The 24,218-nt window shown below is 37.8% G+C and overlaps 1 protein-coding gene across 1 annotated transcript; it reads right to left on the bottom strand.

Annotated features, from left to right (window-relative positions):
• Positions 1 to 8,695: 8,695 nt before the first annotated feature.
• On the bottom strand, positions 8,696 to 10,562 carry her9 (hairy-related 9). Its single transcript, XM_048178843.1, has 4 exons — positions 10,145 to 10,562; positions 9,900 to 9,995; positions 9,708 to 9,795; positions 8,696 to 9,600 (listed from the first exon to the last, which is right to left on the bottom strand). Exons 1-4 carry the CDS (start codon positions 10,250 to 10,252, stop codon positions 9,017 to 9,019), a joined length of 876 nt encoding a protein of 291 aa, XP_048034800.1. The 5' UTR covers positions 10,253 to 10,562; the 3' UTR covers positions 8,696 to 9,016.
• Positions 10,563 to 24,218: the final 13,656 nt, after the last annotated feature.

The following is a 24,218-nucleotide window of genomic DNA, read 5'->3' as shown; positions in this document are numbered from 1 at the left end:
CCAAAAATGAAAATAATGTCATTTATTACTCACCCTCATGCCGTTCCACACCCGTAAGACCTTCATTCATTTTCAGAACAAAAATTAAGATTTTAGTTGAAATCCGATGGCTCAGTGAGGCCTGCATAGCCAGCAATGACATTTCCTCTCTCAAGATCCATTAATGTACTAAAAACACATCTAAATCAGTTCATGTGAGTGAGTACAGTGGTTCAATATTAATATTATAAAGCGGCAAGAATATTTTTGTGCACCAAAAAACAAAATAACGACTTATATATTGATGGCCGATTTCAAAACACTGCTTCAGGAAGCTTCGGAGCGTTATGAATCAGTGTGTCGAATCAGCAGTTCGGAGTGCCAAAGTCACGTGAATTCAGCAGTTTGACACGCGATCCGAATCATAATTTGACACAGAAGATTCATAATGCTCCGAAGCTTTCTGAAGCAGTGTTTTGAAATCAGCCATCACTAAATAAGTCGTTATTTTGTTTTTTTGCCGCACAAAAAATATTCTCATCGCTTTATAATATTAATATTGAATCACTGTACTTACATGAACTTATTTAAATATGTTTTTAGTACATTAATGGATCTTGAGAGAGGAAATGTCATTGCTGGCTATGCAGGCCTCACTGAGCCATCGGATTTCATCAAAAAATATCTTAATTTGTGTTCCGAAGATGAATGAAGGTCTTACGGGTGTGGAACGACATGAGGGTGAGAAATAAATGACATTATTTTCATTTTTGGGTGAACTAACCCTTTAAGTATGTGTGTATATATATATATATATATATATATATATATATATATATATATATATATATATATATATATATATATAGGTAACATATTTTTGTCAATAGCATATTCAAAAATTTCAGCTGAACTGTAAATTAAATTATGCCAGATTAAATTTTAATACTTACATATCCTAAATTCTGTCCAAAAATGCTGAGATCCATAGAGAGAGAGACTGCAATCGACATTTGGCCAATTTCAGCCTGTCTGCAGTGAAGGGGAAGCTGTTTAAGACAAATAAACAGTAAGACGCATGCAAGAAATCACTATGTGATGATTTTTCTCCTCCCTACAGTACTTAACCCACTTGTGCGCTGATATTAGGACCTTCCTGGTCAGTCGGGACTGCAATGGTAGAGTCTTCGGCCTAATAAAAGATCAAAATAATTCAAAAGTATAAACTAAAGTTGTTTAGAATGCTAAATTTGGTATGAATGATTTTGTGAGAGTTCTACTGCAGTGCTTACCTGGATAAATGTAATCTGGTGAGACATAACATAGAAAATGGTCCATCTTCTGATTGCTTCATTTGCTATGTAATAAATAAAATGTTAGACATGATGCAAAGTCACTAATTTGATCAAAAGTTAGCAAATTTATAATGTTAGCTAGTCTGCACCAGTGGATTCACTGCTTGCTTCACACATTGCTAATTCAACAATGCTAGTGACTGCATTAACTGTGCTTCAGCTATACTACTGACAATGACAATTAACTTTGTGGCTCGCAAAATTTCGCTGTGGCGCGCTTTTAAACCAGTATTACAATAACATAGGCAGAAAACATTGCTTTTGTTAGGACATTTAAGTAACAATATGATTTCAAGTAACGTTACAGCTAAACTTACCTCAGAAATCTTGCTAGCAGTCACCGGCGCTTTGGTGCAGTTGAGACCTTTAAAACACGCATACATAAATTGCAGTAAATATTAAATTCCATAATCTAACAAAATCTTTTGTCAAATGAAACGTTAACGCAGTTTACCGTGGTAAAGTTTTTTTTTTTTTTACCTTGCTTGCTGGTCTCTCTCTCTCGGGGAGAAGTCTTCATGGGGTGCATCGGTACACCGGCCGCAGACTGTGGCGCTGCCGCGCTGGTTCCGTCTCTACCTCGGACGCGAACGACGCGATCCAACAAAAGTCAGAACCCAATACATTCACTGTTTGCACTGAATGCTCCGTCGCGACACGACAAATCCCAGACAGAGACAGTATGATGCCCCGTTATATGTACGGTACTCCGAGTCCAAGCGCTCGCGCTATTTCTGACACAAGGTTTGCATTTTGTAAAGGTCCGGTGTGTCCAATATAGACAGCCGCGGGCTGTTAGCGTTGTAGACACACGGTGTGAGGCGAAACATGTCAAACCAAATGTACAAAAATAGGAAAATAAAAAACACGACGGAATGGAGCCAGAGGATCCGTTACAGCAAATACAGTAGTATACTGCAAATTTTAAAAATACAGTAAATCACTGTATGTGGTGCTTGACGTCACAGAAAATTCCCATAATGCAAAGGGAATCACAGTTATTTACTGTAAAGAGAATTAGCAGTATAATACTGGGTGATATATGGTAAATAACTGTAGAAATTACAGAAATGTCTAACAGTGTATATGGCTGGCTTAAAATGAACCCAAAATAGGTTGGACATACATTTAAACCAACCGCTGGGTTAAAACAGCCCATTTGCTGGATTAAAACAACCCTGGGTTGCTGGGTTTGTCCATTTTCAACCCAGTGTTTTTAACCCAACATTTTTTAGAGTGTAAATAAATAAATGCATGTCTTACCAAAAAATAATGATAATAAACACAAGAAAATATGACAAAAATAATAATTTTTTCACCAAAAAAGATGTCCCCCTCTAATATATATATGTGTGTGTGTGTGTGTGTGTGTGTGTGTGTGTGTGTGTGTGTGTGTGTGTATATATATATATATATATATATATATATATATATATACACACACACACATGCACTTGGTGCAACATCTCCCCCCACCCCCCATGCATATATATATATATATATATATATATATATATATATGGGGGGGGGGGGGGGGGTGTTGAACCAAGGTTTCCAGGTTACATCATCAAATCTACCCAACAGAAGCTGTACCATGCTATTTGTGTTAACATGTTGTTCTACCTTTTGTTGTTTTGTTTCTTTGCTGTGCATTAAAAGGGCAGTGAATATCCGCGCACGCACATTCTCACAGATGGTTTGAAAGGACTGACATGAGTCAGAGCAGTGAGCAGTTACTCTCAGGTGTCTATCTAGGGCATGTCTGGGCTTGTGGTGAGACAGCGGCTGATTCACCACCCATGCAGGGGGCAGATTTCCCACTCCCACTAACTGTGCCCTCACAGTGACCCTAATGTACACGTTGCCCGCCTGGTAAAAACATGAGAACCACATTTTCCTCAAATATTAAGAGGATGTGAAAATGTATGGCAACATCAAAAACGTCAACAACTATTAGTTACAAATGGGCTGAGTCTAAAATGCTGTCTATTGCAAAAAGCACAACTGGGATAAAACGAGCCGAATGAAAAAAACAGTCCTACTAGTCTTTCATAAATTCCACAGAACACCCTGGTTACCATTCGGCACATAAACACCTCAACGTGACTCACTAGATTTCCTGAAACCCAACTGCATCGAAGAGCTTGCCTTAATGTGTTACTGAGTTCAGCGAGCAAGGGAAATGCCATGCTGAGAGGACTGATTTCACTACCTCAGAACTGCATCCCACAGACATGCAAGGCCTCAGTGCACTCATTGCGAGAGAACCCACAGATTGTGCCCTCTGTTTGACTTTTCATTTAACCACTTGTCATCCACAAGGGTGTAGAATGTGCTCAGAAATTTGAGTATAGTTATGTTCCAAAATAAAGTCAACACCAAAACATGTAAACAAACAAATAAAGTTAAATGCAGTGTTGGGGATAATGCATTACAAGTAACTTGAGTTATGTAATCAGATTACTTTTTCCAAGTAACTAGTGAAGTAACACATTACTTTTTCAATTTACAACAAAATATCGGTTACTTTTTCAAATAAGTAACGCAAGTTACTTTTTCACATTTATTGACTGACACCTCTCCTGTCCTCATGTTGAGAGAAATATAGTGCGAAAGGGTTGTATGCGCTGTGTGAACATGATGGTTATTGTAGTTCTAGACTAAATGTGAACATGCATTTAATCATTTCACTTGCACAAAAACTTTCAGTATTCCTCAGAATGAATAAAAACAGTGAAATGCAATCTCAGATTGTAATAATAAACTATATTAAATTACACAAATATACTTTATGTATTTAATCTCACTTCATGTCTTTGCTGCTGAACTTCAATGATCTAATTCAACCATACTAATAAGCAAAAATTACTTTATATTAGATTTAGAAATAAGAGTGTTGAACTTCCTTCTCCTGTATCCTCTTCTTCTTCTGTAATCCAGAATGGCAGCACATCTGAAAGGTTTGTCTGAGCTGCGCCCTCTACTGTACAGGCGTAAATATAAATTTCCTTCAGTCTAAGGCTTATTCATTTCACTTTTGGTGTGAAAGGGCCTTAAAATTTGCCAAAAATAGAACTTTTCTGTTGTTATTAAAAAACAGACAAGCAAGCCCAGCCCAAGTGAGAAAAAGTAATGCAAAAGTAATGTAGCACATTACTTTTCATAAAAAGTAACTAAGTAATGCAATTAGTTACTTTTTTAGGGAGTAACACAATATTGTGATGCCTTACTTTAAAAAGTAACGCTCCCCAACACTGGTTAAATGTACTTAAGCACTGAAAAAGTACACTTATTTTCATTTCAAAACCAATATCCTGAAACCCTTTACATGGAATTGTAAAATATTTAATTCTGAAGCTAGGAAATGGATGCATTTAATTCTTAGTTGTTCAACATTGTTAAATGTAGAGTCATCATCAACTGAATATATATATGTATATATGTGTGTGTGTGTGTGTGTTAAATTAACTGAATAAAAGTCTAGAAAAAAGCACTCTCTTCTATGAAGTCTGTCTGTAATATAAGAACATCACTTAAAATAGCCCAACAGCTGATCAGTCAGATCCACATAAATAAATGGATCTCAAGAAGCGTAAAAACATAAATAAAAAGCGTGTCCAAATTTAAAGCCGGTCTTCTTCAAGGCCACCAAGGACGATGGGATTATAAATACTTGGAAAGACCTCCTGACTGTCAGGGGGTTGTGGTCCTTAACTTTCTCCAGTGGAATCTATACTATTCGCAAAGTCTTCAAAGACTGCCAAGACACCATGACTTGAAACCATAGATTGTGCTGAAAAGCAAAACCTGGACTCAGAAATATGTCCTGCAGACAAGTGACAAGGATCTGCGGACCTTGCGGCTCCTTGAGCTGTGATATCTGATAAGGGTCGGCGGTGCGTCCCTACGTGTCTCCTCCCTCCCCTACCACACGACTCCTGCTACTAGGGAGAGATGGTCCACTTTGCTATTAATATCAGAGGAACAACAGATAATCTTTGAAAAAAAATAAAACAGAAGAAAAATGGAGAACTTCTTGATCCACATATGTCCATGACATACCAGTAAAGGGATAGTTAACTCAAAAGCTGTACTACACTTCTGCAGAACACTAGATATTCTGAAGAACGTTTCATTAACTTTCAGGTACGTTTCAAAAAAATCTTTTTCAAAATATTTTCTTTTGTGTTCTACCAAAGTAAGTAAGTCAGGCAGGTTTGGAACGACATGAGGTTGAGTAAATAATGAGAGAATTTTCAATTTTTGGGCGAACGGTTCATTTAAAGTCCACCTAAATGAGTTCATTTGCGGGGATGTTCTAAGTCTGGGTCTCCTGCATAATTTCGCTGATGACTGTGTCTTTAATGACTTCTTGAGCAACAGGTGCTAAAGGAGAAAGGAGGAGTGCCAGCCTCATTTGGTTATTTTCTGGACCACAGAGCCCCTTGCCCCCCACCTTTCTCCCACAGCGTTCATATCCAAGTATGCAGAGCATTTCCCCCTTGTCCTCGTGTGTGACTTTGAACTGGAATAAATTTAGACAGGGTTACGTAGGCTGATTTGGTTGCGAAGGCAGCAAAGGAAAATGGCATTTTATATATATATATATATATATATATATATATATATATATATATAAATAAAAGTAGATAGATATTTACATGGATTAAAAATGCATGTGTTCTCCAATCAGCTGGTCTGATCACTTCTCAGATAAGCAGTTTTGTTCCTCCTTGTGGTCAAAAAGGACACTACATTTGACCCTCATAAAGATAATCACCACCTTGTTGACCAGTACTCTGGTCTAGAGTCTTAACATCACAATGCTAAACTGTTCTGTCCATTTAAAACAGGTTAATTTTTGAAACATGTCTGCCAAATCAGCAGATCAAAAACCAAGAATAGACAGCTAATAAATCATCAGCCGGGTTTATTTGTGGAAATGGCCTGATCTCAGAAACACATCCTGCAGACAAATGACAAAGATTTGTGGACCTGCTGGCTCCTTGAGGTGACATTTTCAGCAGTATAAAATGTGCTTACCCATGTTTTTAACACTTTTATCGTGGTAGTACATCCTGACAAGTTTCTTTACAGGACTTGACATACTATAAAGTATGGGTTTCAGAATACACTCTACAGTGTTACTCTCACTTTCTGCTCTTTCGTGTATGTGCATAAATTGTCCAGTTTGAGTTTAAGACCTGAAATACTAAGAGCTGATCATATCTCTCTGGGTAAGCTGATTAAAAAGAGGGCATTCGTTCATTGTTATTTCTTTCAGATTGTGGTATTTTATCTGGAGACCCAAGAGGAATGCTTGTTATGGCTGTTAATATAAACAGTCAGAAGCTAATCTTCAACTCTCAGCTCTAGATCAGTGGAACAACCATCGGTACAGATTTGACTATACTTATTTGATCCAAACTTAAAATATTATATAAAATATGTAAAAATTACATGAAATAAATATTATAAATACAACATAGCCTAAATAAATATAAATGTCAGCCAAATCATGTTTTTGCTTCAAATGCTATGCAGGTTCATGGATTAGTAAATTACATTTTTTTGTATAGAAACCATTGCATCAATAAGAGGTCCTAAATGTTGCTTCAAAAGTTTCTGTGTGTTGGATCTGGCCAGTGGCTCTTGTAATTATTATACTCTGGCTCTAAACTCACATCTTGGCGGCCACGCGTGTGCGCCTCTTCACCTCCAGAGAGGCTGTGCGGCCAAAGCACGACCCGGCCTGCCAGCGGGGATTTACGGATTGGCGCTCTGCCCGGCCGCAGGCAGTCTAGTTCGCTCGGTTCTCACGACCTCAGCACCACAACGGCATCTCTGAACTATTAACTCAGACACGCAGGCAGAGAGAGAAGCCACGGAGCCCACACACTGCCAACTAGTGTTTCAGCAATGCACATGTGCGAAAACAAGCTTTTCTATGCGATTTAGATTAGCCCCGAGGGTTTTTCAGTGTACGAATCTTTCAATGACTTTCAGGGGGGTCTACTTTTTTCTGTGAGCATTTCTTTCATTAATTTTGTGTTTAGATTTAAACACGACGTAATGATGTTTGTGATATATTTGTGATGTGTAAATCTATAATAAAGTGAGTTTAACGAACTTTTGTGGTTCACGTTTTGTGGTAGGCCTAATACTACTCAGAGCCCCCACATAATTCGTGGTTTTGAAAATAGCCTATTTTTTCCATTTCCGTGAGAAGTTGAGGACCACTCCATGAGTAAATTAAGTAAATCACAATCAAATAAGTAAAATAATTACAATAACCTATTGAAATTATGCTACTTCATAATGACGTGTTAATAAATAACTTTGAAAAGGCCGACAATCTCAGCACTGCTGCAGGGTTTAACACGACAGAGTTGTTAAGTGGGAAACCCTGTGGCCGACAGTCACCAGGGTGTGTAACCTAATCCGAAAACGAAGAGGGCCGCTGACTGCAAGTGGCAGACACACGGCAAACGCCACGCCGACAGCCGGCGCAACAAGTCTTCCAGTTCCGGAGCTCACGCGCAAAGGGAAGATAAGTTTACATCCAGGGATAACATAAACGACTGGGAGAGGCCTGCATGTCAAGCTGCCAGTAATAAGGAAATATATTTATATTTAAAATACCATTTTAATTATATTACATTTTAATTAAGAAAGAGGTTTGGTGTTGAGGAGGTAACTCGTCATCAGTTTAGCCAGAAAAGGGGCGCGAAAGCAGCCAACGCGCTATTCAGGTGCAATAGGCTACAACAAAAAGCAACTGGTACACAAAAGGAGAAGAGGATTCTTCCATATTCTCTTTTCACTGAGGCAATCTGTTAGTGACATTAACCCAAAGCGTATTTCCCAGACCAATGAATGGGGGTTTAGGACTTCTTAAAGATCCCGCTGCATACAGGATGAGACCCTTTTGAGATGTTTAATTACCTTTTTGCAAAAGAAAAGAAAAAACCCTCTCATTGCCTTTGTCATTTCAACCTGTGACACTTTAGGGTGATCTCTTCCCGCCAGAAATAGAAACTAAGAGCAATATGGGTTAGCCAGCAAACTTAATTGAGCTTTTAAAAAGTTGAACAGCTTTTTTTTTTTTTTTTTTTTTTACGTTTAAAAACGTATTGTTTTAAATTTGTTTAATAAAACTTGTGTAAAAACCGCCAATCTTCATGCGTATTAATTGTCAATATAGGCTAAATGTAGATTGTCACTCTAATTTTAAATGAAGAACCAAGTAATAGCAAAAATAAAAACGATTTGTCCTTTAACTTTATCCATTGGTATTATATATTTACATCAAGAACAAATCTTGATAAAAAAAAACAACAAAATAGATTGAACACGATACATTTTAGTAATTTTGATTTATTCAGCATCAAACATAAACACTCATCATGAAAGAAACAAGAAAGCTTTGGCATGATATAATCTTTTACAAACTTTGTACAAAACTAAATTCTTTCATTTAAAAAAGTACTTTATAAACATTAAGTGTTATTCTATTGAATTAACAACAGAATATTCATTAACAACATCCAAATATTGGAATCAGCTAACAAACATATGCGCATTGTCCAACAGAAGGTCAACAAAGTCCCTTATAACGGAACTAAACGTATTTTCTTCATCATGAAAAACTGTTTTAGAAAGTTTGTATTGGATGAGCAAGTCTACCAAGGTCTCCACACCGGCTCATTGCTTTCTGCTCCGGCACTAACACCAACGGGACTGACGGCCTGTGAAACGCCCGCGAAGGAGGTCATTCCCTGCACGGGAGATGCCACCGTGGGAGCTGAGCTGGCCTGGACGGGACTGGCGTTGACAGCCACTGGAACACTTGCGTTTGCGTACAATGGAATGACTGGGGTTGTAGCAGAAGCGAAAGCAGGGTTGGGGATAAGAAAAGCAAACTGTCCGTCGGTGGCTGGCACCAGCTGGAATCCTCCAAAGACTTTAGGTGAAACCGCTTCTGAAGGACTGAGTTTGGAGCCCATTGAGGCGCCGTTGATGGGCAAAGTTGAAGGAAGCTGCACGTGAAGAGGCTGAGCCAAATGAGCCTGCTGAGATGGGGCAGGTTGAGGGTAGTTCATGGCCATCATCTGTCCCAAACAACCAGACAGGTGGTTGAGAAGTCGCGACCTAACCTCCGTATTCACCCCCTCGCAGGTAGAGAGAAATCGAGTCACCTCGTTCATGCACTCGTTGAATCCTGCGCGGTATTTGCTGAGGACGTTTGTGTCAGCTGACAGGGCCGCTGGAAAGCAAAGGTAACGTTTATTAGGATTGGGTATTTAGGAAATACAATTACGTTTTTAAAACCATATGTTTAAAATCCCACATTTGAATGACTTAGTAACTTACCGGTCATCTGAACACGCTGCAAATTGCGCAGGTGCTTGACTGTCATCTCAAGAATATCTGCTTTCTCCAATTTAGAGTGTCTGGAGCTCTGTGAATGAGAGGAACCGATTAGAAATTTTGTTTTTAAGATTAAGATCGTTTGGTTATTGACACGTGAAAAAAAAAAAAAACATATCCGTAGACAGAACTTACATCTTTTTTAAGAGCATCGAGTATCAGGGTCTTCAGCTGTCCAAGGCTCTCGTTAATTCTCGCTCTGCGGCGTTTCTCCATGATTGGCTTTGAAGACTGCAGATAAGACGCAAAGGTCATTCATTTATATTACAAAACCTCTAAAAAAAATGTTCATACTGACTGGACAAAATGGAAACGGCAACTGACATTCTTCTAAAACAATATACAGTCGCAAAAAGTGCCACACGCTAAGTGATATTTACCTTTCTGTGCTCGCTGGCATTCTTTGGTTTGTCCGGAGTATGAGATCCACTGGCAGGGGCACCAGCAATAGGTGATGCGGTCTGCTTCTCCATATTATCGGCTGGCATTATCGAAACCAAAGTCGGGTCCGGTATAAGCCAAAAAAGTGTTTATATTCCGTGTGGTGTTTTTTTTTAAAACACAGAGACGGGCTCTTAGGATTAGATGCGGAGCGTAGCCAAGATCTCGGGATGGTCACGAGAGAGAGCGTGAGTCCCTCTTATCAGCTATATGACTTATAGTCGGCAGGCTGTCATATGAGGACACGAGCGTGAGTGGCGTAGCGCTTCAGAGGGCAAGTCGAATCTCCCACTGCCACACGCCAGCGGTATTTATAGATAGATCGCATGCTCCCAGTTCGTGTGAAACCCTCTCTGCATTCTTTCCCACACTCGCTTCAGCCAATAGGCGCGCGGACTCACCCATTGGGCGCGGGCAGACTGCTGATTGGACAACACCCCCGCGGGCTGTCAGTCACGCGCTGCTCAATCAGCCCTGGAGGGACAAACAACAAAGAGGCGAGTGCAGTCGGCCTGGCTGTGAAGTGATAAGGGGAATTGGGGGAATACTCTTGCTGTTTGCCACCAACGTTTCTTCATAGCCGAATCACGTATTTCTGCATTCACACACTGCGTGAACAACATTCCGGTACACTTGATGCCAGTATGGTTAAACTGATGAATTGCGTAATTTTAATCAACATAAAAACTTTATACTGTATTTTTATACAGGTAAAAATAACGTATTTCACCAGAATGTCACCTACTCCAATTATTACTATAACCAATGCACTTACCTTCAACGATATTACAACCATAATGTCTTGCAAATTATTGTTATGATTGCATTTAATTGCACCGGATTTCACTGGAAAATTGCATTGGACATTATTTATTATTTATTTCATAAAGAAAATGCCCAATGCAACATGCATTCTATATCCATAATTCAACTTTGGAAAATTTTTTTTTTATATATATATATATATATATATATATATATATATATATATGTATGTATATGTATATATATATATAATGCACAGTCATTAGACTAAAATATTTAACTGCCTTTGCAACACATTGCAACATTGTGCATATGACGAGTAAAAATTAACAGTGACAGCATTTTAGATTTATTTTTTTTATTACACGTCGCAGAATGTGCACATTATAGCAGAAATGCGAGGATTCGCTCATTTTAGAAAATAAAAAAATAAGAGCGAAAAAACTTCGAGGATCTAGTTGCGCTTCAAAGAAGAAAGCAGCTGTACAGGCACGCGAGGCGGTTCGAAGCAGCACGCAGGAAACCAATAGGAAGCTGGCGGCTTTATGCAAATAGAGCGGAGTTTCGTCTTATTGGCTGGGTGAACATCTTATGCGTCAATCATTCCAGCAGTGCAGAAGGCAGAGAGCGCGCGGGGGAGGTGTTGCTACATCTGTCCGCGTGCCAGCCAGTCTGCGCGCCCGCTCACTGCACCGCTGCGTCCCCTGAGCACGTGCCGTTGCTACACTCGCAGGCTGCGGGGTTTACAGCTTTTTACTGCTGAATTATGAACTCATGTTTATTTATTTTTTGACCGGAGTGTTTTTAAACTAGTTTGTTCATGTTTGTTGGTGCTTTGCACGATTAGGAAAATGCAATAAATTATGTTTTACACTTGCACATAGCCTATGTATGTAACAACTAATGCAATGATTGAAATATATGAAACTCCAAATACATGTTCCCTCAAATATAAGTCTGTATTTTGCATCTTTTAGAAAATCACTTTTTTGCGGTTTTTCCAATACTTTTATTTTCTCCTATATAAAGGACGATAAAAAGTCAAAGGGGATTTCAAACGTATTAGTACATAGTAATAACAAACACTTTTAAAATATAAATTAATTAGTTTAAGTAACTTAGCTGTAGAATTAATTTAGCAAGAACAATGAAGTTGTGGCGGTGATTTTGCCAATGAGAGACTGAGTGGAAGAACTAATTTATAGGTGTCGCGCGCCATCTATCGAAAGTTTTACTAGAAGTGTAAACAGTCAAGCGGTACCATATCGATACCCTATCTGACCACTAGGCGGAGCACAGCAGTAACACAATCAATACCTCAATACAAATCGCTTAGAATTAAAGCAAATAATTTGTAAACCAGTAACATAAAACAGTGATTTTGAGATCAGTTTGGAGAGCAAATATACTGAGAGAGAGAGAGAGAGAGAGAGAGAGAGAGAGAGAGAGAGAGAGAGAAAACTTCCTATAGAGTAAATACAACATTGTCAGAGGGGCTTTGCATACCCAAACTTTATTTATTATGAGACAGAAAATGTTGCATTGTTGCAGTCGGAGTAATACACAATAATAATAATAATAATAAATCAGATCACCACTGATATATTTTAAAATAACATGAAATAGGAATGCTTTAAAAAATAGATGTAATCGCTGCTACAAAAACTCATCTAGTTTAAGTCTATCTTGTACTTATTATCTAATAAAGTAGAGAGAGCCCATAGCAATGGGAATTTATTAAGTCTTGTGTTTAGTTACTTGTTGACCATTGTTAGGGACTCTTGTCATTTGTTGCAGAGACTAGCTGGGGCATGCTGGAAGCCTGTTTGCCCAGGATCCTGAGGTCTCAGGGGCCAGCTGTGCGCTCACCCCTTCACGTTTGCCCTATTTGCTTTGGGATTGAAGTATATTATGTAGCCTTTAATCCTGCTTTCTGTATGTGCTATACCTCCATAATACCTCCTCTTGAGATAATTATTTAGATGGCCAAGACATATCTAATTTATATATATATATATATATATATATATACACACACACTGAAAAATAATTGTTGGTTTAACTTAAAAAAGTAAGTTACCTGGTTGCCTTAAAGTTTTGAGTTCATTGAAATTAAAAATTTGAGTTAATACAATGAAGGCGATTGGTTTAATCAACAGAAACTCAAAATATTATGTTATCTGAACTACATTAATTATCTAAGTTGATTTGACAGAAGAAAAAGTGTTATGATAACAAATCATACAGTGTTATATATGGCACTTTTTACCAGTTATTACAATATATTCAAAAATAAATATTACAAAAATAATTATTAAAAATATTGTTCTTGGAATACTGATCACTGGATAAAACTAATAATAACAAAGAGTCAAGCATATGATTGTAGGACTTGTGTTCTGACTTCAGTGTACAAGAGAAACTTTTAGCCAGAAAAGAAAAAGGAGAAGAAAAAGATCAAGGCATTGTGTGTTTTGTAATTAGACTTAACACTGACCAGCAAACTGTTGTCCGAGATCAGAGCGTGCACAGTTGTTTCTTTGCACTGAAGGAAAGTTCATTTGTTGTTGGGTAATGAGTCTCTGTCCCTATCCAAATCTGTTCACAGAACACCGAAAACACAGTCAATTATGTCTGCATTAGCTGCTGTTGTTGGGCCAATCCCTTTACACGCTCTTTGATCACACTGCCCATTGGCTTGATTCTGGTCTTGAGTTGTGGAGAGATTTCTAAAAATACAGAATGGAAGACTTTATAGACTTTTATTAAGAATGATAGCCCTGAATATTGTCATACTTATTATGATAAAAACAGTGTTAAGATTGTGAAGTCACATGTGGTTAGCATTTGAAGCATGAAAATAATTCCGCATTTGACTTGAGTATTTTGTAATACAATTTAACTTCTTAAAAACCTTTATTATGCACTATCTAAGAAATCAGTCACACACTTCAGTTGATGTTTTTCCTGTTATGAATTCCTTCATTTTCTGCAATGCTCAAAAATAAAGATGAGGAGAACCACTGGATGACCACCGAGATCTGTCTTTTTTTTTTGGTTATTGGCTTCAACTGAATACTATAAAGAAAAAGAGCTTTAGAAATCTTACAGAAATACAGAAGCATTACAAAATCAGGTTTATACAATAAATTCTATTGAAGACAGATTCTGAAACTATCCAGGTACAGACAACAAATCAAGTTCCTCTCACGGCTTCTTGCTTCAGGTGGTCCTTCTGGTGGAACTTTACATCTGTCCTCTCTGTCCACTCCTCAACTTTACAGACATAGAATACAATTCTGCGCATTTGTTATTTGCTGCTAGGTTTTCAGAACTTATCATGAGGTACTTTAGTTGATCATGTCCTGAATAAGAGAAAATCTTGGCAAAAGATCTAAAGAGTTAGTCTTGGCAGGGGAAGATATCTTAAACACACTGTTGCTATGGATTTCTATAAACCAAACATTGTTGTATTAAAATGCTCTAATACATCTATGTGTCGGATAATGTTGTGTTTACTTGTCCAAGTCTTTCATCTTTATTACTGGCCCTGTGGGGAGTTTTGAGGTGGAATCCCACATTAATTAATTAAAATATGGAGATATTTCTTCCGGAGTATTTGAGGGTTGCTGCATTTTGTCCTCAGGGCTTCAAAGTTAAATTTTTCAGTGGTGTGATATAAAGTGTAGCATTTTTATGGACTTTTCACTTCAGTTTAATCTTATTGTTCTTATACCTGCAAAAAACCTTGGATCAATTCTGTTTGCTTCGCCTTTCTAAATGGGTTGTTGTCATTTTACCATCTGCGGACCAGCATGTCCATTACAATGTGTGGTATTCACTGAGACTCTTTGGTGCTCTTAGAGCAAGCGAGAGCATCCCCCATCCTCTAGCTTTGCTGACCAATTCATGGCTTTCTTCTCTTTTTTAAGAGGCCGTTGATGAGGTTAGCCTAATCAGATTAAGTCAACTCACATTGGTCGGTATAGTTTGTTTTCCCTCAGAGAGCCTGCTGATATCTCCAAATACTTTTTCTTTGAGCACTTTTCATCGTGGCTTCCCCCCAAAATCTTTTCAGAGCGAGTTCCAATAGACTCTTTTATAAACCTCAGTTCCAGACTGATATGGGTTACTTGGAATGGGTCACTTCACTGCAATGCCGGGACCAAATGCGTAAAAGCTGTGCAATGACACTTTTGATCATTCTTGCTGATGTCTGTGTAAAAGACAGATTGTGGAAGCACAAAACAGCAAATTGAATTCTGAGAATTGCTGGAACCCCTAATTTAATTCCTAAATAAATGTTTGGAGGAGCTTACAGGGACTACAACGCTAATGCAATCTTCTCTCATTTTAAAACAATGATACGGCATCAACGCCTTTATGGTTGCTTGTAGCTCAGTTCGGCTACAATCAAGAGGCTAATGTTCTATTAAACAGTGAGATGTTAATTATAAGCTCATTTAGGTTGATTAGAGTTGTAAAATTGTTATAGAATTGCTGAAAAAAAAATACACGTAAAATACAAGTAATGCTTTAAAGGTTCTCTTTGATAAACAGATCATTTTTTAGGTTTCTAATATTCTGCTTTAAAAGTTTGAGGTCAGTAAGTTTGAGGTTTGTTTAAAGAAATTAGTTCAATTAGGACATTTAAGTAGCTTTTATAAACATACCTTAAAAAAACATTACTAGTTTGCATCTTGAGACAGTTAAAACAGCTAAAACGCGCATTTTAGTCTGGGACTAGGCTTACTTTTACTTTTTTTTTTTTTTTTTTTTAACAATTATATAAAAGTAGATATTATATGTAAGTTATATTGTATATAAGTAGCTTTTCCATATATATATATATATATATATATATATATATATATATATGGAAAAGAAAAAACGGTGATTCTGATTCTAATTGATCAATAGCTGTGTTTTATTCACGATAAACCCTTCACCCAGCGGTTCTGTGTATCACTACACAACACACTTAGCAACCACTCTTAGCAACTTACACTGATTGTTCTCAATTGATATTATTCATTGAAGCTTACTGTATTATGTAGTATTGTGAGAAAGAGATCGAGTGAGCGAGCTTATTACCTGCATTCAGATTTAACATTTTAAAAAATCTGTCCTTTTAACAGTTAAGGGGTTTTCCCGTGACTGACAGCGCTAGTCAAAGCATTTGTCAGTTGCGTCTTTTTCCGTGTTCACAACAATTCAGTCTTTTCGATATAAAAGTCTTCGCTACTGAGTGACTCACTCATAATGATAGTCTTTGCTGCCATCTAATGGCGTAATAATGTAACTTCTGTTGCTGTTCACGGTCCGGGACTATTTTTTTCTGGCGGAAGGAAGACTTTTAGTGATTTTACTTCATGGAAGTTAACTTGTTAACGATACAGCACAGCCTCTCGTAACTTATTGCTTAAATACACATATATGTGTGTGTGTGTATGTATAGGTGTAACACTATTGCATTTCAGCATGATTATATTCACAACATGAAGGCATCATTTTAGAATATTTGCGATGAGCTCACTCTACCACAGTTATAAAGGAATTTAGGAGCATGAAAGCCTAGGCAAGCCCTCTTGGATCTGCTCCTTCTGTTAAGAACTGATCTGAGATAAATACCGTTGTTACCCGTCACACCCATAATACATAATTATTCACTTTAGCAGGACTGTCATTTTGGTGCCATTAAACAAGCTCAAGAAAAGTGTCTTTAGGAGAAGCTTATAATTATATCTCATTTTAAGTTAGTCTGGATGCAACTCACACCCCTCACAGTCCCACTGTCTCTCACCACTGCGTCCATCCAAGCATACAGTAATGAAAGGTAGGCAGATATCCAATTAAGAACAGATCTTACACCTGTAAGTTCTCTGATGCCCTCATCAGCAGCTCAACATCATTTGACTCCCTGCACTAATAACAGGCTTTAGAGACAATGAGCACAATGAGTGAAGAAGCGCCCTTTTCTTAAGGTTTTAAGAGGCCTCCCTTCAGATAAGGAGGCATGCTGCTTAAATGGGGACAACGAGGACAAGGCAAGCTCGTAGATCTAGGGACCTGCCGCTTTAATTACATTATGAGGAATCAGCAGTGATTTGGGTCCTGCACACCAAGCTGTGACACACTAGTACACTTCTTTCACATCACATCTTTAAACTGCAAATTTGTGCTGACAGATAAGGCCTCCACTGCTGAGGAACATGCCACCACTGTACGGACCCTCCCCATTTCGTCTGAAAACTCCTGAAAGACTTGGAGTGACGCAGTTAAAAGAATACATCAAAGAAGATGGATTTACAGATGCAAGATCAAAATATTTCGAAGGCAGGTGTGCAGTGTTGTGCATTGTGCTTCTGCTTAAATATATCGCGAGGGAGAAGATGAGACAGACAGTTTGTTGTTTTAAAAGAATACTAAGTAACTAGACAATGCCTGCAAGACTGCAAAAGAGTGGTATTTAAAGTTTTAGGTAATCTTAGGTTTGTTAGCTTTGGTTCTGTGTTAATGAAATGCGATTGTGATCACATGTCTAGGTAAAAGTTTCTGTAAAACATTTTAATTCCGTTTTATTAAAAAAAAGTATATTGTATTTAATATTTTATTTTCTCTTATTTTATTGTATTTAAATAAAAAGATAAACAATAAGTTCACTATAAACTACAATCTGTACTGGTTGACTCTTAATCAGTGTTGGGGCTAACGCATTACAAGTAATTTGAGTTATGTAATCAGATTACTTTTTTAATGTAACTAGTAAAGTAACTCATTACTTCTTTAATTTACAACAAAATATCTAAGTTACTTTTTCTATTCTTCTTTAATCTAGAATGGCAGCACAGCTGAAAGGTTTGTCTGAGCTGCGCCCTCTACTGTACAGGCGTAAATTATTCTTTTTTTTCAGCCTGAGGCTTATTAATTTCACTTTTGGTGTGAAAGGGCTTTTACATTTGCCAAAACAGAACTTTTTTTGTTGTTATTAAAAAACAAACAAGCAAGTCCAGCCCAGGTGAGAAAAAGTAATACAAAAGTAATGTAGTAACTTTCATAAAAAGTAACTAAGTAACGCAATTAATTACTTTTTTAGGGAGTAACGCAATATTGTAATGCATTACTTTTAAAAGTTACTTTCCCCAACACTGTTCTTAATATCCCTTTAGAGAGAGTGGAAACTGCAAGATCATTTTTTTTCTTTTAAAAAATGCATTTGTGCAATTAGTTAAACAAATATAATCTAAACAAACATATAACTGGTAAATAAAGCAATCAAGCACAATTGATTTGTGTCAGTGAATAAGCAAGATTTTGTTTAAACCATTTTGCGTCTACACAAAACAAGCAAGACAAATCTTTGAAACGCTTTGGTTAATGCGCTCAGAAGAGTTAAAAGCTGAAAATGGACCCGAAAAAATAGCATTTGTCACTGCTTTAACATTCTGAATGCTATCATCAATCCTGTGATTTAACCGAATTTTTGCATTGTGAACATAACAAACGGAATTATTTAAATTCATTTGGTTTTCTCTTGTGCTAATGCACATGCATTTCTCTGAAGGAACTGGCACAAACTTTGGACACGAACAATGCGTCGAATGCACAAAACCAATATTGTTCAAAGGGACCGTTTCCAGGTTTTGGTCATTGATAACCATGCTAAAAGTGCCATTGATCTTTTTGTTCCATTTGGTTGGTTGGAGAAAATGGTCTGCATTCTGGTTCTTGAGTCCATAAAATGACTCTCTTTGTCAGGAAGCAAAATCAATGCAAATTAATCTTTTATCTATTTCCCTGTGAATAATTAAACGTCTTTCTACTTTTGTCTGCGCCTACTTGCCAAAACAAAATCAAAAAGGTAGAGAATGTGGGCATTTATTAGCTGGCTGGAGGAGTGAGTTGACCCTTCTCTCCAGTCACAAAGAAGCCTTTATGGAGGCAGCACATTGTATGGAGTGAGTTTATTCCCTTTTGACTGACCAGCACTGCGGGACACCCACCACGTGTTATCGGTGCCTCAGCCAAACCGGGACTATTTACCCCAATGAAAGGCCGACTAAACAAACCACGAAATCCATGGCCATGACCCATTCTCATCTGGCGCTCTCTGGGACACGATGACAGACAAGATAGCAGGAGATACTGAAGTTGTGAAGCCATTATAAGGGGAATAAACATTTATATCCTTCATTGACAGTACCTGAGTTTGGTAGTGAGGTCTTTCCTAGAGCCTTTCATCTTATTTTGGGCCAAACAGTGGTGGAGGAGATGGGCTGTTTCTCTCAAAACACCATGAACTCATGGGATAAAATAAACTCATGTAAGATCAGAGCAACAAAGGCTCGGCTGGATAGAAGAGACAAACAGTTCCATTAGTCATCTCTCTCTCCTTTTGAGGGGCTTCAGCACAGAGATCAGTGCTGTAGTGTTTACACTCAGAATATTGCAGGATTGTAAAGCCTGAGGGGTGGGGGGATGACGTGAAGACAATTCAACACTGTTTCTGTAAACACATCAACAATTACCATTGGAGAATTGATAGACGGCACAACGTGCAAAATAAGCCTTTTTGCTGACAATTTGTCACTTCACCCCACCCTCCATATGGCCATAAGCCCAAAGTATACTTTGGTTTTTACGCGAATGTTAAGGTTTACAATGTGTGTGATGCGAATTTTGTCATCAGCACAGTACATGTGTACTGTACACATACAGCCTGATTTTTCAAACAATGTTTACGCAGCTTGCGCATGCACTTTGATTTTGATTTTTTTTTTTTTTTTTGCACTAATTAGTTTGCTATCTTTGTTTGCAACACTGGCCCGGGCCGTTGTTTCACAGTTGGATAAGAAATGAGAAGACAGGACAAGAACCACAAAAAAAAAAAAAAAAACTACTGAAGACGGCAACAGCAATAGATGTCCACATTGATGAATGCTTGTTTGAGGAGCTAACACAACTAAAAAAAAAAGAAAAATAATGCAGACACTGGACAAGAATGAATCTTTCTAGTGCGCATCTGTTGAGCACCTTCATTCATTCACACTATCAAATGGAGAATATTTTGAAAGGCTATTTGTTTGACTGTAAGAAACAAAACAAAAAAAGTATACTTTGGGCTTTACAGTCCACATCCCAAATCTAAATGGACTCTCTGTCATCTATGCTGGCTCACCCCCAGTTCAAGCCCCCCTGCAATGGCTGACCCTGCACCCCTCGGCCTCTGGCCTCTCCAGCCCAGGGTGGCTGCAGTCGAGCTGGGGCCTTGGCTCATTAGTGTGCCCACCTGGAGGCCAGCGGGCAGCCTACAGGGACCAAGTCCTTGATCTGTGGGCTATAAGCAACATTGTGACAAGGTCCGATTGGAGCCAGCAGACCAGCCAAGACAACACAACACAACAGAATGGACGCCCTCCACAACGTAGTTTCAGCCAATTACTTTAATGATCCCTGTGACGCTTTTTCCTTTCACATTCTTCTCTGTTCTGAGGTGAACAGTTTCAACTTTTCTCTCACATCATGTCAAACTCCATAACCTTCCAGCATTGAAACCAACCTCCTTGGTTTTGATGGTAGTACTGTTATCATGGTCTTTAGAATTTCATATTGAGGGAATTTCCACAAAGGTCAGATTCTGCTGATATGGGCCAGTCCTGTTATGCAGTATCTTTTGAACAAATGTGCATGCATTGTAATTTAAACTTTAATTTTTTCTATAAAAAAGAGAAAAGGGTAGTTTGGACTTTAAGAAATATGCTCTGGTCAAATTGAGGCACTTAAAATTTAATTAATTATAATCTGTCTATATATATATATATATATATATATATATAGACAGATAGATATATTGATTTGGACTTAAAAATATTGATTTCTCGATTTTATTCGATTCTCATTTTTACGAACCTATATCGATATCAATATCCATCCCAAAAATCGATTAGTCTATCCTGTTTTCAGTTGATGAATGAAAGGAACATTGTAGCGCGCCTCCCATCCAATAAATTGCAATAATCTTTGTGTTTTGTTACTTTTGATATGAAACAAAGTCTCAGATTTCAAATGACATCTATTTTATTATGAATTCAAAAAATAAAAAGCCAATCAGCTTGCGTGCTCAATCTTCAGATACTTGAGTATCATTTGCCTTTAGCAGTGCAGCACGCTTTCAGAAACCCTCCACCTTCCCCAGCTCCACCTGTATAGATCTGCTACGGGTAATTCATGTACGCTATATTGTACAGCAGCAGCATGTCTTACTTGCTCACAGCAGCGTGTCGTGTATGTACTGGCAGTAGCAAATCCCATACTTGCTCTGCAGCAGCAGCAGCAGCAGCAGCAATAAAAGCAGCAGCAGCGTAGCAGATGTATTCCTCCAAGACTAAACATATCAACATTGTCATACCCATTACCATGCCAAACACTCTGAGAGTTGTCATGACAGAAATAAGTTAATATTATCCTTCAATATAGTAATGTAGTTCCAACTGACTCCCATGTATAGTTTACAGCATTAGTTGAGAGATTTTTTTTCCTCAAGAAAATTTGCCATGTGCTGTATCTGATATATACATCCAATGATTTTGATATTTTAACAGCAATTTTAAACATATTGTAGATTTCGTTAATTTTATTTATCTTATAATTCTACTAAAATGATGTTACACCTTTTATCTAATAGAAGGCATTTCTATATAATATATAATCATTTATCCAATATATTAAGACATATTATAGGGACATTGAAATGTATGTCACAGCAGGAATGAGGCATATCCTACAGATCTACAGACATATCCTGTCCATATTCTAGTTTAGCTCATAAAAATGTGATAAATCTGAAATATTGCAAATAGTGCATAACCGACCAGCACACTAAAGCAACAGGGCCTTTAACAGAGGCCTTTGTTGCTTCAAAGTTCCCTAGCAACTTTACATGTTCTGTTCATCAACTTCATACATATAAATGTTGTGCCACTTTATGCAAGCAGTGCAAATTTATTTCATCCACAGCACTCTAAATCAGCGCTTACTATCTGTTTTTACCCTAGTTAACGTCTCAACAGGAAAATGTCTCCTCAGAACAGCGAAGGCACTTTAATGAACAGATGCTAACAGTAGCTCTGCACTCTCTCCTCTTTACTAACTGCATGATGACAGATTTGAATTGAAAGTAACAGCAGGGAGGAGACAATGCTGCATTTAGAAGAGCTCATCAAGCTCTCCGGTCTGTTTGATGACTAAGCACGGCCTCAGGTGAAGCTCCCCGTTGACACCTCAGGGCCGTGTGCTCTCTTAGCCTCTCCCCGCTGAGACAGGAGCACAGCGGCCAGCTAACACCGATTAGCAATAAGTAATCCTTCAAAGCATAGCCTAGACCTGCACGGACAGAAGTGTAACTTTCTAGAGGTATTTAATCAATAGGTTTAGAGAATAAAATCAATGTGTTTTGATTTGGAATTTAAATATTTCACATTCAGTGATTACAGATTTGAGCCTTCAGAAAAGCTATGCTAATCAAAATTATAATGAGAGGAAAGCCCTCTTATTCGGCTAAGCCAACGGTTCAAAGGAATTTAGCCAAATTTACCTTCAGGCACCTGCCATGGCCCAGCAGGTGACAAAGTGCTCCATCAAAAATCCCACTGACATCACTCCTTTACATACATGCTATGTCACAATATGAGACAGAAGTGCTGGTATTTTTTAGCTTTTAAAAAAAGTTTGGATCAATAGATTTTCAGACTCAATGGCTCTCTCTCTCTCAATGGGTCATCTCTAGTTCAGTGAATTCCTCTATTGTTTTAAAATGGCTGAAGAAGCCTTTGGGGTGATTGAGCCTTCACGCTTCTTTTGCTAGATTACAGCTAAATAACGAGAATTTCACATTTGCTTATGAGTATGCCGCAGCCAAATGTTTATTATTATTATTATTACTATTTAGTTTTAGTTTTATATTGTTCCCATGAAATATACATAAAGTGCCTTGTCTTGATTTTAAATTATTACTATTTATTTTTATATTTTTTTGTGGCAATAGATGCAAATAGTGCTTTGTTTTTTTCAAAATTTATTTTTGGTCTTTTTTGCAGTTCTTTTGGTAACACAAGGCACATTTAACAAATAATCTGTCAGTGTTGTATTGTTTAATGTCATGTAGGGGGCTGTGCAGGTCTTACTGATATTGTTGGTAACAGTAGGCTATAACATCTGAACTGATATAACAGTGTGCGGTTGGACAGCAGTTCCAGACCACAGCAGGTTTTCAGGCTTCAGCCGGCTCCACTCCTAATTGCGCTCAGTCAAACGTCTGACTAAGCCTAAATCATCCTGGGTAATCATTTCCTTTGGGACACAGGGCCAAGAGAAAGGTTTTTTTTCTCTCATACGTACCGAATTTAAAGGGCAAGCATCACAAAAAATAAATTGACCGATCTATGATTTTAAAGACTTGTGGATTATTCTTGTTGCCCATAAAGGATGGATGGGAACTCAAAATCTCCCAGCAGTTGGGTTCTAAAAACATGAATGCAGAGAAACACACTGAATAAAAAAAAGTGCAAAGGTCTTCACTATCAGCGTGGGCATATTTAATTAAAAGGAAGAGTGTTACACTACTGTGGCGGGCTTAGGTCCCTGTTGTCGAGTATATTAAAGTAAAGGGTAGGAGACCTGCCTACCTTCCTGGGAAAGTGTGCAAACCAATAATGTGCTGCTTACCTCCTGCTGCATGAGTGATTTGGGAGATTCCTGTGCTAGAGCGGCACGTCAAGTCCCTAGTGTGCTTTGATGGCTTTTGGTTACTCTGTAACACAATGCACACATACACACTCTCATATATACCTCTGTGTTGTTTTATTTGTTTTAGGGCTGAATGACAGTAGGCAGTTCAAGAGATGAAAGATATGACTTTGAGAGAAATTTTGGCACTTCTGACATTATCTGAGGGCCAACTGAAGATCTGACGAGATGTATTAAAAACCTTTTACTGATGTTGGGTGATGCCAGAGAGATCTGATCGTTAGAGTTTGTAACATCCAAATAAAATAAATGCATAACACATGGAAAAAGTGTAGTAAATAACTCTTGATCTCTGATTTTTGATAAACGAGGACAAAACAGTCAAGTCAGTATCCAGAAGGTTAAAAATAAATGTCCATGTTGAAAGATATTTTAGTTTTGATGAAACATCCTTCCATTTTATCACAAAATGCATAATTCACATCATGTCAGATACAAAAGTTA

The sequence above is a fragment of the Megalobrama amblycephala genome, linkage group LG24 (genome assembly GCF_018812025.1).
Source record: "Megalobrama amblycephala isolate DHTTF-2021 linkage group LG24, ASM1881202v1, whole genome shotgun sequence".
Lineage (NCBI taxonomy): Eukaryota > Metazoa > Chordata > Actinopteri > Cypriniformes > Xenocyprididae > Megalobrama > Megalobrama amblycephala.
The sequence above is the reverse complement of the archived record's forward strand: the minus strand, read 5'-3'. Positions and strand labels throughout refer to the sequence as shown.

Coding starts and splice junctions, on each gene's coding strand:
- her9 (XM_048178843.1), bottom strand. CDS start 10,252: ATGCCAGCCGATAATATGGAGAAGCAGACCGCATCACCTATTGCTGGT. Junction 9,996..10,144: donor ATGCCAGCGAGCACAGAAAG/GTAAATATCACT, acceptor TCTTATCTGCAG/TCTTCAAAGCCAATCATGGA. Junction 9,796..9,899: donor TCGATGCTCTTAAAAAAGAT/GTAAGTTCTGTC, acceptor TCTCATTCACAG/AGCTCCAGACACTCTAAATT.